Source organism: Lucilia cuprina, chromosome 2, assembly GCF_022045245.1.
Source record: "Lucilia cuprina isolate Lc7/37 chromosome 2, ASM2204524v1, whole genome shotgun sequence".
NCBI classification, from domain to species: domain Eukaryota; kingdom Metazoa; phylum Arthropoda; class Insecta; order Diptera; family Calliphoridae; genus Lucilia; species Lucilia cuprina.
Window position 1 is genome coordinate 7052071 of NC_060950.1, and position 13834 is coordinate 7065904.

A 13834-nucleotide genomic window follows, 5' to 3' on the forward strand; every position below is an offset into this window, starting at 1 on the left:
TAAAATTGAATTGCTTTCGAACTCAGTGAAAGTTTATGTTAGTCCCTATAAACATTTTCAATATTTTTTTATAGATTCAAGCTGAAGTTCGAATTAAAGCATTTCTGCAAAGTGGAAACTTTGTAACACATAGTCGCCCTCAGGGTCAACATTTCTATTTTCTATTGAAATCATCAAACTATTCCTGTTTAAAAAGAATTGGAATTGGCCTGCAGTCGAAATTGAGACCTCAGCATTTGTCAAGAAGAATTCAAAAAATATTAATCTTAAGCAAAAATGTTTCAGAATTTTTCGATACAGATACAAATTTGATATCGAAATGTATATAATTCTGACCCTGCTCAATGTCCCAACATGTTTAAGGTTAAATAAGACCAAAAACCTTTTATCATTAGTAAATAGTTTTTGAACTTAGCCAAAAGAGTTTTGTAAGATAATGGTCCCTATTCTGCATTTCAATTTAAGTCGAACTTTTCTCCGTTTGGCAACTTTGGTATTCTGCATTTCGATTCGAAATTCAAAATACACACAATCGTAAAGCATTGAAACGAAGTGGAATTTCTTCTTCTTTTTCTTACGATTCAGTTTTTTGTTGGACTACCTTTTCTCGATCGTTGCGTAATGTAATCGAAATGCAGAATAGTGGTGAATAATGAACATTATACATTTCGCATTTGTTATTGTTAATGATCTTATTCGATTTCATTATCGATAAAGACAGGATCAAATAAAATTTATTGTAATTTTCCTGTTTTGCTATCATAAATTTCGATATCGAAGAAGAAATAACATAAATTCGATATCGAAATGTGTTTTCGATCAAAGTAAATCGGCCTCTTTACAATTAGTTAACTTCAAGATTTGTTCTCGATACAAAAACTTTTATTAGATCAAAAATACGGCCTAAGATATCAAAACTTTTCAGTATATAAACTAAACTATCAAGCATTACTTTCTTTTGGAAAATTATCATTTAATATTTATAGGGGATTTAGTATGCAAAACCAATTCTTTATAAAAAGACAAGGCAATATGGAATTTCAATCAGCTCTGTAAATCGAAACTTAAAAATTTCAAAATTCTTTATATAAATAATTAAGATATGTATGATTATGTAGACTTATTGTATAGATTAATGAAAGGTCTTTCAACAGTCATTCTTTTGGTTTAAACATATTTATGTAAATGAAGAAAAAGCATCCAAAGTTTTTGAATTTTTAAGATTTTTTTTTTTAATTTCTTCGTTATTCATTAATCGATTTGAAATATCACTTTCGTTCAGAATGAATGAAAGTTATTGTAAACACAACCGTTAACAGTTTTTTTTAGAATATAATCAGTATTCTAGTAGTTTCGATTTACAGAACATAGAGTGGATTTTTGAGATTTATCACAAATTTCGAAAATATAAGGCAACAGCTGTCATGTCATGCGAAATGAAAATTTATATATATTCCCCTGTTGTGAAATTTGTTGAAGTTCACGATAGCAATTATCCCTTCGAGGAAAATTTAAATTTCAAGAGAACAAAATTTTTACTTCTATTGGCTATAGGGGTAAATATAATTTCCGAAATACAAATAAAACACTTTCAAAATAATTTGCTCATAAACAACTGTAGAAGAATTGACATGTAAGTGATCGTTAAAGTTTTCGTATTGAAAACGAAATTTGATATATCAATATAAGACCATCACGAAAGCGTAAAGCTGAAGGTCCACACTATGCCTTCTATACTTCTTCGCATTCTAGGCGTGTATCAAAAAAGTTGTGTGCTACAAACACAAACGCGTAGTATGCTTAGGATCCTAAGAATACTTAGACCTGGTCCACACTAGGAAAATTTTTGTTAAGAAACTTTTTCTTAATTTTCTTTTGAAGTTTCTACACATAGAAACTTATGTTTCTACACATAGAAACTTATGTTTCTACACACAGAAACTTATGTTTCTATGTGTAGAAACTTGTTAATTGCATTGATATGTTGTTGTGCGAATGCGAAGAATAACAAAACAAGTTTTCGAGTACGAGAGACTTCATACCGCGAGAGAGATGAATGATATTCTCGCTCTTTCTCACGCAAAATCAAAAAATTCCCATAAAATGTTTCCTAGTGTGGATCGGCACTTAAAGTAGATCTATTTTTTTACTTTTGTAAACGGCGCACGAATTTTTAATAAAAAAGTTTACTAAAAGGACCTGGTTCACACTAGGAAACTTTTTTGGGAAACTTTTGATTTTTGTGTGTGAGAGAAAGAGGAAGAAATATCAAACATCTCTTTCACTCACACACAAAATCAAAAGTTTCCTAGTGTGAACCAGATCAAGGAGTTAAATTGTGAAAATATAAATAAAAAACTTTAATGAAGATTTTAAAATAAAGCAAAAGTTTGACGTTTAAGAAGCGTAGGATGCAAAAAAAAGTATAAAAAACTTGAAATGCTTTGCGGCAAACAAGCGTAGTGTGGACCTCCTGCTTAAAAGCTTTCGCAAGCTTAATAAGAAACAGAAATGATACACGGTTATCAGATCTTACAACATTGTCAGTAAAATGTTCAGAAAATGTCTAATAATCGTCTGAACTTACAATTTTGCTTTTGCAACGTTGCAACGTACAGAAAAAGCATTATCGAAAATATTGCCAGACAAAATTTGTAAGTTGACAGTATTATTAGATATTTACTGCACAACATTGTAAGATCTAAGAACCGTGTAAACATATCATTAGAATGAATTCAATTTCTTCGCTCCCAAATGTGGAAAATTCGTTTCAAAATTGTTTTGTATTTGAAAAAAAATTCCTAATTTTAAAGATTTTTCTTCTCAATCTATTTTCAAAAAATCAAACAATTTATATATAATTAATACACAAATTAAATCGGCTACCTATAACTTTCTAAAAAAAAATAACAAGAAAATTTAAGCAAGCAATATAAAAAAACCTGTAAACAAAAAATAATAATAATAAAAATAAATAAAATTAAAAAAAAGAAAATATAAAAAAACTCCATCTTTTTTTTTTTAGCAATATACCAACCAACAACAACAAAAAGTACAAACTCAAAGAAAATAGAAAAAAATACATTTTAAAAAATTTAAAAGAAAAGGAACATTAAAAAAACTTATTAAAAAAAATAAATAAATAATAATGAAAAAAATATAAAATTTCTTAAAAATAAATATTTATACGGAAAAAATATATACAAATATATGTTAATAACTTTTATTATTTTTATAATATTTAAGTTTAAATAAAATAAATAAATTATTATTGTTTAGTTAATAAGGCACTCAAAACCATCGCATTTTATTTTTTTTTTATTAAAAACAATTTATTTTTCTTTTTTTTTTCTTGTTAAAACTTTTAATAGATTTTGAATACATTTTTTTTTATAAAAACATTTTTTGCTAAATATAACTTTAACAATAAAATGTGTTCTTGTTTGTATACAATGAAACAAATATAATTAAATAATAATAAAAAATTCAACACTAAAATACAAAAAAAAAAAAATCCTTAAAATTAATTTATATACGAAAATTTATATTTTTTAGCTAATTTAATAAAAAACACATTTAAATTTTGTTTTATTAATTTCTATGAAATTTGTTTGCGTTTCTTTTATTTTATCAATTAAACAAGAAAAATGTTTAATAAAAAAATTATATAAACAAATTATTTCAAAAACAAAACATAAAACTTTAAGTAAAAAATTAAAGAAATAAGAATAAAATACAAGTTAATTTATAGAAAAAAAGAAGAAAAACATTAAAAGTTTACCAAAAAAATTGCAAAAATTGCTGCATTTTTTTGCTATTAATTTTATATATTTAAACATTTATATAATAACTATAAGCAAAAAAAATTTAAATTAATTAAAATAAACATTTAATGTCTTAAATATGAAAAAAACATAAAATAAATAAAAATATTATTATTAAAAATTAGCCTATTTATAATTATAAATTAGTATAACGTAACAAATATGCATATAGATTACAGTTATAAAAAATATATACATACATATATACAACAACAACAACAAAACATACATAAATATAATTATAAAATAAACATATAAAAATAATTAAAATTAAATATTATCAATAAAAGCATAATTTTATGTTCTAAACCCTCTAAAAATAAACGTGGTATTTATTTTAAAAATAAGTTAAAATAGTAACGAATATTTTGCTATAGCAGTTTACTAGATAAAGCAGTGTTATAGAAATAAAAGAGGTGAAAACCAAGTTGTGAACTCAAAAACATACAATAAAAACGTTACTTTTGAAAAATATCCATAACATATTTAACAATACGGCATCACTATCATTTCCGTACATGTCATCGTAGTGGCTAATCATTTACAGTGAGTAGTTATATTTGACAAGAAGCAGCAAATATTTACGTCTCGGAGAAATTTATATTTATTTTTTAGTGCATTGGTCATAGAAAACAAAAAAAAAAAAATTGTGTACAAAATTTTGCAAAACAAATAAAAGAATATTACAATTATTTATTTACTTTCCAAATAAAAGAAAAATCAAATAAATGTAATTAAAATAAAGAATTATAAAAAAAATCCATCAATTAAACAACGAATGAAAGTAAAAAAATGTTGAAATATTTTAAAAGACAGAAAAGTAAGTAAAAATTGTTGTGTGTTTGTTGTTATTGGGGTCTCCCAATAATTACAACAACAATAACACAATAAAGAATAAATAAATAATTGGTGCCTATCATTAAAAGAGAAATATTTGGAATTCTTTATTACCACAAATTTCATTGTATTTGTTGTTGTTTTACTTAATTGCAGGTTTATGGCATTTACATACATAGGTATTAATTTTGTGTGTTGTCTGTATATATTTTTTTGACTTTTTAGGTCGTGCTGGTTCTTCAAATATTAATGAAAATAACCACTACTTTGGCTCGAATCAGAATAACAACAACAACAACGGTGGTATAAATTGTATTATTGATGAAACTGATAGTGCTGGTGCTTTAGATGACTTATCATCAACGACCTCATCTTCTGCTGCCAGTACTGTAAAGCGTCATTCATTACGTTCAACTTCCAGTTTTTGTGATGAAGTTTTTCTCGAAGAGTTGGCTAATTTGGGCTTGTTGTTATCAACGACACCAACAACAGAAGAAGATGCTGTTAGTTATGGAGCTTTAAGTTTAGGTGCACTTAGCAATGGTGGGAGCGGTGTTGCTAGTAATCATGTTGTAGGTGCTGCTGCCGCTGCCAATTCTGTAATGGCTTTAAATTCAATTGTTGAATTTGATGAAGGTAAAATTTTAATTAAAATCACGTAACTTATATGTGGGGGATTATTATTAAATGTCATATGTACGTATGTATATATATATGTATGTTCATATGTATTTTAGTACTGAAGTGGAGCTGAACTAGAGATGAACTAACCTAGAACTGAACTAAACTAAAACTGAACTAGAACTGAACAATAACCGAACTAGAATTGAACTAGAACTGAACTAAAACTGAACCAGAACTGAACTAGAACTAAACTAGAACTGAACTAGAACTGATCTAGAACTGAACTAGAAATTAACTAGAACTGACCTAGAATTGCATTAGAACTAAACTAGAACTGACCTAGAATTGCATTAGAACTAAACTAGAACTGAACTAGAACTGAACTAGAACTGAACTAGAACTGAACTAGAACTGAACAAGAACTGAACTAGAACTGAACTAGAACTGACCTAGAACTGAACTAGAACTGAACTAGAACTGAACTAGAACTGAACTAGAACTGAACTAGAACTGAACTAGAACTGAACTAGAACTGAACTAGAACTGAACTAGAACTGAACTAGAACTGAACTAGAACTGAACTAGAACTGAACTAGAACTGAACGAGAACTGAACTAGAACTGAACTAGAACTGAACTAGAACTGATCTAGAACTGAACTAGAACTGAACTAGAACTGAAAGAGAACTGAACGAGAACTAGAACTGAACTAGAACTGAACTAGAACTGAACTAGAACTGAACTAGAACTGAACTTTAACTGAACTTTAACTGAACTAGAACTGAACTGGAACTGAACTAGAATTGAACTAATGAGAATTGAAAAACTAATTTATAAATGTTTTTAATACAACTTTTTTCCAGATATTTTCAAATATCATTCTCGCCTATCGATGTCTGTCACCTCTATAGTCAATGAACCGAATTGCCTCAGTTATTTTGTTCAATATTTAGAAAAACTTAACGCTTTACCCTTAATCAAATTCTATTTAGATACAGAAAATTTTAAAAATTCAGCTTTAGCACAATTGCGTAAAGAACAAAAGCACAAATTAATTGCACAACAAATACCCGAGGAGACTACACTCAACGATGGTCCAACTGAAATGACACCAGTGTCAACTAGAAATAATGATACAGATGATCATATAATGCAACAACAGCAGCAGCGTAATGATTTTGGAGAAACTCTTGTGACAGCGGGAGCTGCAGCCTGCGCTGCTGGAGAAGACGGCTGCAATAATGATAACAGTCTTGTACCTGAATTAAAAACATTATGCGATTTAACTATGCGTAAACCCTTAACCGATGATGAAAAATCACAAATTTATGCTGAAACTAATAAACAACTAACAAAATGTAATGATAAGAGTAACATAAAAGCTTCCTCAGAACTGTCACTTTGCAGTTTAACCAGTAACTTTACCGAACATTCCGAATCTGTGGTAATCTCAATGGCCAGTGTACAGGATGCATTAACAATATATCAGAAATATTTAATAGCAAATGCACAGCAACATATAGACATACCCGTGGATATATTATCGAAAATTTCGCTGATTTTATGTAAAAATGAACAGGAAGAAGAAAACCGTGCCATTACATCGGATTGTTTTACAGAGGCTCAACAATTTATACTAAGCCAACTGGAGAAGGAATACCTAAATGATTTTCTACAAAGTACCTATTATGCAAAATATTGTGTTGAACTAATACAGGGCCATAGATTAAATATCAATGATATTTTACACAGTGAGGTGACACTGTTCTATTTGATGGAGTATTTGGAACAACATCAGGAAAGAGACTGTTTAGATTTTTGGTCTTCGGCCATAAACTATCGTAAAAGTTATTTGTCACAGGATTCACAAATACGCAACGAAAAGGAGGCCCAATCAGATGCCATGATCATTTATGAGAAATTTTTCTCTTTACAAAATGAGGTGAAACTATGGTCTTCCAATAAATTAAGATCTCATGTCGAGGCCTGTATTTGCACCGAGGGTTTAGTGTTTTACTGTTTCGATTTGCCTTTAAAAGTGGCAGCAAAATATTTGGAATGTAAATATTTGAAATTATTTTTAAAATCTTCATTATTCGCCAACTATTTAAATGAACTTAAAACACGTATTGAAGAGGACAAAGATGTTAAAGAAAATGTTAATCAGTTGCATACACTGCATAAACCTTTGCGTCGTTGTGTTAGTGATAAAACCTCTAATCGTCATCGTAAAACTTTATCGGATTGTACGTTAGACAAGAAATTACCCATATCACAGCATAATACCTTATTAGCCTCAATGGATTCCAATAGTCATTCGTCACATCTCAAACAATTCCATTTAAATATTGATTCCTCACAATTAACCAATCCCGATTTACTATGGCATCGTTCTAATAGTAATAATTTAAAATTTGGTCGTGTCAACTCTTTAGGACGTTATGAACGAGATTTTATCTCACCCTCAGATGCTTTACAACACACTTCATTGAAATCAAATCACAATTGGTCTTTAACCTTACAGGGTAATAAAATCAAAAATGCTATGCGTAAATTGGTTCATTTACCCGATGATAATGTACAAGAGGAAATTGCCTGGCAGGTGGCTGAAATGATAGTTAAAGATGTCACTAATGTAACTATGCGGCAAGGAGAAACAGAACACAAACAAAAGTCTTAGTAAGTTTTTCTTTTTCTTTTATGTTTTTTTATTTTTGAACATCTTTCAAAGGGTTGTACCTATATTAATTTTATACTATAATACATATATATTGATGTATAAAAGCAATAATGAAAACGCACACAAACACACACTCATCTACAGTGATAATGAATTTACAAAGCAACATAAAAAAGTCATAGTTTATCCTTTAGTTTTAAACTAAAATTTAATTTTATTTTTTAAAAAATACGTTTCATTAAGTTTGAAATGTATATTTTAAGAATCTCAAATATTATTACTTTTTAATCCATTTTTTTTTATTTTCAAATTTAAGCCTAAAGGCCAGAATTTTTTGTTTTATTTTACAAATACTTTAACAGTTTGTTAACTGTGTTTTAATCTCTCTATTTATATATTTTTTATAATAATAAGCTTATTACTTTGAGATAATCTTATATCTTAATATTATCTACAACATATTTGTCTCAAAAGTTTCTCAAAGAAAAACTAAAATATTTTCTTGTAATCGTATACTCGCTTTATGAACAATAATATATATTTAACACAATTATTATTATATTTATATGCATATATGTAAACAAAATAATTTAACCTTTATTTTTGCACACTATTATGCTGAAACTCTTTTATAGGGTTCTATAGTTAAAACGAAACTACTTTTTGCATTTAGTTAAAAGTCGACTTCTCGACTTTTTGCATTTTATGCAAAGCCGTCTTTTCGACTTTTTTCATTTAGTAAAAAGTAGACTTTTAAACTTTTCGAATTTTAGTAGGGTTTTATAAATCGACTTTCGAATAATCGAACAATCGACTTTTTTCGAAAAAAAGTCGAAATCGACTATTTAGTTACAAAAAAGTCGATAACTCGACTATGGTCTGTGAAAAAAGTTGAAAAGTCTGAAAGTCGAAACAAGTCAATAAGTCGAATAAAGTCGAAAAAAGTCGAAAAAAGTCAAAGAAGGTCGAAATGTTGTAAAAAGTCGAAAACTCGAAAATTGTAGAAACAAGTCAAAAATAGTCGAAAATCTTAAAAAAAGTGGAAAAAAGTTAAAAACTCTTAAATAGTCGGAAAAACTCGAAAAAAAATTCAAAAAATAGTCGAAAATAGTCAAAAAGTCGAAAAAATCGAAAAGTCAGCAAAAGTCGTAGAAAGTCGGAAAAATCCGAAAAGTCGACTATTTATAAAATACTTATAATCGAAAATTCTTAAAGTAGACTTTTAATTAAATGAAAAAAGTCGAAAAGTCAAAAAATCGACTTTTCATAAAATGCAAAAAGTCGACTTTTAACTAAATGAAAAAAGTCGAAATGTCGACTTTTCGTTTCAACTTTAGTACCATAACTTATAGTATTTTATAAATAGTCGACTATTTTTTTTCTTTTTTTCGAGTTTTCCGACTATTTTAGAGTTTTTTTACTTTACTTTACCTTTTCCGACTTTTTACGACTTTAAGACTTTTTTCGTCTTTTTGACTACTTTCGACTTTTTTCCGAGTTTTTCCGACTATTCTAGAGTTTTTGAATTTTTTCCACTTTTTAAAAATTTCGACTATTTCACTTTTTTCTACTATTTTTGACTTTTCGACTTTTTCGATTTTTTTTAAACTTTTTGACTTTCATAGGAAATGAGTCGAAAAGTCGACTTTGTAGACTTTTCGACTCATTTCTTATTTTTGGAACAAAATAGTCGACTCCGCCTTTTTTTCGACAAAAAGTTGATTGTTCGATTATTCGAAAGTCGATTTCGAACAATAGACTTTCTACTACTCTTTAATGTCTTTAAGGGCGGGGTTTTCTGATAAAGATAATCTTCATTCTTTGATTAAACCTGGTTTTATATATGTTTTGTGTGTTTTCAGTAATCTGTAAAGAGACTTATTATCTAAGTTTAACTGAGTGTAATTGGTCAATTAAACCTAAGTTATAAGTGAGAACACACAATTAATAAAAACAATAAAATAATAAATTTAAAAGAAGAAAAACTTAATATTTTAAGGAAATTTGCCTTAAAGTAGCCTCCGGTAGGTTAGTGGTTAGAGTTCTAGTCTGGTAGACCGGAGGTGGTGGGTTCAATTCCCAACTGAGGCACTGGTTAAGGAGCGCACAACAGGCCCGATAGAGGCCTAGGTGTATTTCTTCGTATTTGATGTATATATGTATATCTTCTTTTCAAACTAAGTAAATTCGCAATTTTCTGATTTTTTATTGTTTTAAATGTTTATCTGAAATTTTTCATTTACAAAGTATTGCAAAAATCAGCTGTTCATTGTTTATGTTTTTGAATGAAAAGTTGGCAATACTAACAAAGTTAACTGAACGTAAATCCAAAACTGAAAAACACAATCATCGGTTAAAGTCCGCCTAAATTTGTTCCAAGTTTTAATCTAACAGCAAGTTAAGCCTAGTTTAACTGATGAGTAAGAAATCCGCCCTTAGTTAAACTAAGGTAATAAGTAACGTTAATTGAAAATCCCAAAACATATAATAAACTAAGTTTAAACCAAGAAGGTAATTTATCCTTATCTAAAAACCCGCCCTAAAACAATTTTAACTAACTTTATTGCTCTCTATAATATACAAATAATATACATAAATATTTATTCCTATTATCGATTGTTTTTTTATTCCATATTCATCTTAATAAACATAACCTGCATACCTATTTATATCCATAAACTATCTTATAAACTCAACATAAAAAGTTTAATTAAATCTTAATCCTTAAATCAAAATCCAAAAAGATCATTCCCTTTAATCCAAAAGAATTTATTAGAAATCTACAAGTATTCATATGAAACTTAAATTAAAAATATCAAATATTATTTTTAAAGCTTTTCGAATATTTCAACTAAAGTCTCGCAAATATTCTTTGAATTCATTAGTTACTCTTTTAACAAGTACATACCTATTTTTATATATAACATGAATTTATGCACCATTTTTTATTTATTTAAGTTTACTTATACTTTTAACATTCCAATACGTATTATAAATATGTTATTATATATTTTTTATGTTATTTTTTTTATAATCATTAAAATTTAAAATTTTATTTTTTGTTAAAATGCAAATAAATTTTGTATGCAAAATATGTAATTGTTATTTGCTTAAAAAATATGTATTTTCTTAATATTATTAAAATAAAAAGATATTAATGTAATACAAATATAATTTCAATGAATTTTAAAACTAAATTTGTATTAAAATTTAAAATAAAGAAAAAAAAATATACAAATAAAGAACGTGTTTGAAAACCATTCTAAACGAGTTCTAGAACGAGAGTAGTTAAGCAGAAACACATCAACGTGGAAACTAGTTCAGCAAGAAATCGTTTAGAATTTCCTGCTGAAGTGCATGCTTGGCAGCAGAATTAGAAACTTGTACTTGGAGGATCATTGCATTACAACAGGGTATTTTATCACGGCAACATCGCCTATGCAGATGGTGTGGTGTTATTGGTCAAAGGAAATTTTTGAACCACGTTCATTGCCATCATGTAGAGAACAACGACCAAGCAATGTCAACCCAGCTACAGCAACATGCAGGCTTAATTAGGAGAACTTTTGTGACGTACGGAAGCTAAAGGATTGGGCGTAAACCTTGGGAAAACTATACTCGTTTTAATTACCTGAAGATATAGTGAATTAGTTAATTTGAAAGGAGGATGTATATACATCAAATCCGAAGAAATACACCTAGTCCTTTATCGGGCCTGTTGAGCGCTCCTTAATTAGTGTCTCAGGTGGGAATCAAACACACCACCTCTGGTCTACCAGACTAGAACACTAACCACTAACCCACCGGACGGCACTACCTGAAGACCGAAAGAGACGAAAGACCCATAATGCTGAAGTGCATACTTAGCAAAAGAATTATAAACTCAAACTCAAAGGATATAATTGCTTTAGGAGAGGCCTTACTAGAGGGACATTAGAGCAGGGTGTTTTATTACTGGTAGAAAGAACATTCCCTATGCAGATGGCGTGGTGTTATGAGTCAAAGCAAAATTTCTAACGTCGTTTAGTGACATCATGCTGAAGTGCATTCTTAGCAGAAGAAGTAAAAACTCGAACTCGAAGGATATGATTGCATTAGGAGACGCCTCACTAGAGAGAGAGGCGTGCTATTATGGGTCAAAGCAAAATTTCCAACCTTGTTCAGTGACATCATGGAGTGAACAACGACCAAGGATTGTCAACCTAGTCACACCGACTTTACACGTGTCGCAGCTACAACAACATCATTCGGGGAAACACCTCTGATGGAATTTCCAAACAGGAATGAATGGCTTGTATCCGATAGACTGTTTAAAGGTGTTCAGTTTTCACTAGACTGTAAGGATACATCTTTCTATATCGATGATTAAAAAAGACATTCAGACTTCCTGACATACCGAATCATGTCGATCTAAGGTCATGTCATTCGCGCCTTGTTGTAGCTATTAGAAATGCTCTTAGGTTTTGGACAGACTAGCTAAATTAGGTTCGAACCTTGACATAGATGAAAGGGAAAAGATGGTTCTGGAATAGTTGATTGGATTGCAAAATATAAAAAGGCTTATGGGAAATACTTGTTGTAAAGAATACCAAGATAGGATTAGATATGGATTTTAACGGGGCATTACTTAATTAGAGCAGTAAGTGGGACAGTATGAATAAGGGATAGATTAATCAAAGAAAGAAATATTAGAGACTCTGAGTCTCCATATAAAACCCAGTCGATGAAATTACAAATTCTTCTGAGACTGATTTCAACATTCCAAGACAATTATGCGAAAGCACCATATTTATGTAAAGGAAAGATCTTCGGAAACTGCATAGTATGAAGTTGTTTACTTTATAGGTGAATACTTCGATAGCAAACTGTATACACACGCCTTCAATAACGTGAACACTGATACTCTTATCTAATCCTTCAACCAGTTCCACGTTTAATGGTTGATCTGTAACTGGACCAATACATGCAGATGGACCAATACAGAACAGATGGATATGCTGCGAGTTATGCGATATAACAAATCAGCAAACAATTTGTTTCATCCCTCTGCTTTGGGAAATAAGGATTAATAGCTTCCTAAGAACCCTAAGAGAATACACTTAGACATGTCTTCTATGCACACAATGTCTTAACTCTTCTAAAGGTAATATCCAAATTACTTGTTTATAATGGCCGAATTAAAATTTCGCGCAGATCATGATAATTTCATAGAAAAATCGCTTAAAGTTAATGAACGATTCATAAAAAGTTGAATTTGTTCGCTAAAGCTTCCCTAAAGTTATTGATGGTTTATTGCAATAATTTTGTATGGAAAATGTGCGTAATATACCTAAAATAAGCTTTTAATATCTTTATAAATACGGGGATTAAAGTTAAACAAAGATTCAAAACCATTTTGTAGAAAACAAGACAACTAATTCGAAAAGATACAAGTTTAAACAATTTCTTTTCTACTAGAATGAATACATGTTCCGCTAGTTGTGGAACTAATAGATTTTTTCCTGATTATCCATTTTTCTTCATTATTTTTTATTAATATAAATTTTTATATTTGATTCTTTATAAGCTATTATTTAAAACACAATTATAACGTAATCACTTTCTTTTCTCAATAAATCTCTAGATCAAAACGTAAACATGTCAAAATTCGAAATCCTCATGTTATCATCTATCAAATCCATTGAAAAATCGAAATGAATATAAACATATCAAGGACACTATAAAGGTAAGTATTAAATATTCTCAATTCTATTTAATTTGTATCTAATTCAATGAATTCCATTTTAAATAATTTAAACGCGAAATGAATTCTTTAGATATTAAAGCATCTTCATAATTAGGTTTTTAAAGACTAGTTTTAAATATTAAAC

General features: G+C 28.8%; 1 protein-coding gene across 2 annotated transcripts; it reads left to right on the forward strand.

The window, feature by feature from the left end:
- Positions 1–4586: 4586 nt before the first annotated feature.
- Positions 4587–13604, forward strand: LOC111681690 (A-kinase anchor protein 10, mitochondrial). Of its 2 annotated transcripts, XM_046956269.1 has the most exons (4): positions 4587–4644; positions 4887–5297; positions 6148–7963; positions 13588–13604. In XM_046956269.1, coding segments are annotated over exons 1-4 (2256 nt in total). In that variant the 5' UTR covers positions 4587–4616; the 3' UTR covers positions 13589–13604. The 2 variants fall into 2 exon arrangements, with proteins under 2 accessions (XP_046812225.1, XP_046812224.1); XM_046956268.1 differs by lacking the exon at positions 13588–13604 and having other exon boundaries at positions 6148–8447.
- The last annotated feature ends 230 nt before the right edge of the window (positions 13605–13834 follow it).

Excerpts from the sequence above, each read along its gene's own strand:
- LOC111681690 (XM_046956269.1), top strand. The coding sequence starts at position 4,617 with ATGTTGAAATATTTTAAAAGACAGAAAA. Across the intron at positions 4,645-4,886 it reads ATATTTTAAAAGACAGAAAA|GTCGTGCTGGTTCTTCAAAT; the intron begins GTAAGTAAAAAT and ends TTGACTTTTTAG. Across the intron at positions 5,298-6,147 it reads AATTGTTGAATTTGATGAAG|ATATTTTCAAATATCATTCT; the intron begins GTAAAATTTTAA and ends ACTTTTTTCCAG.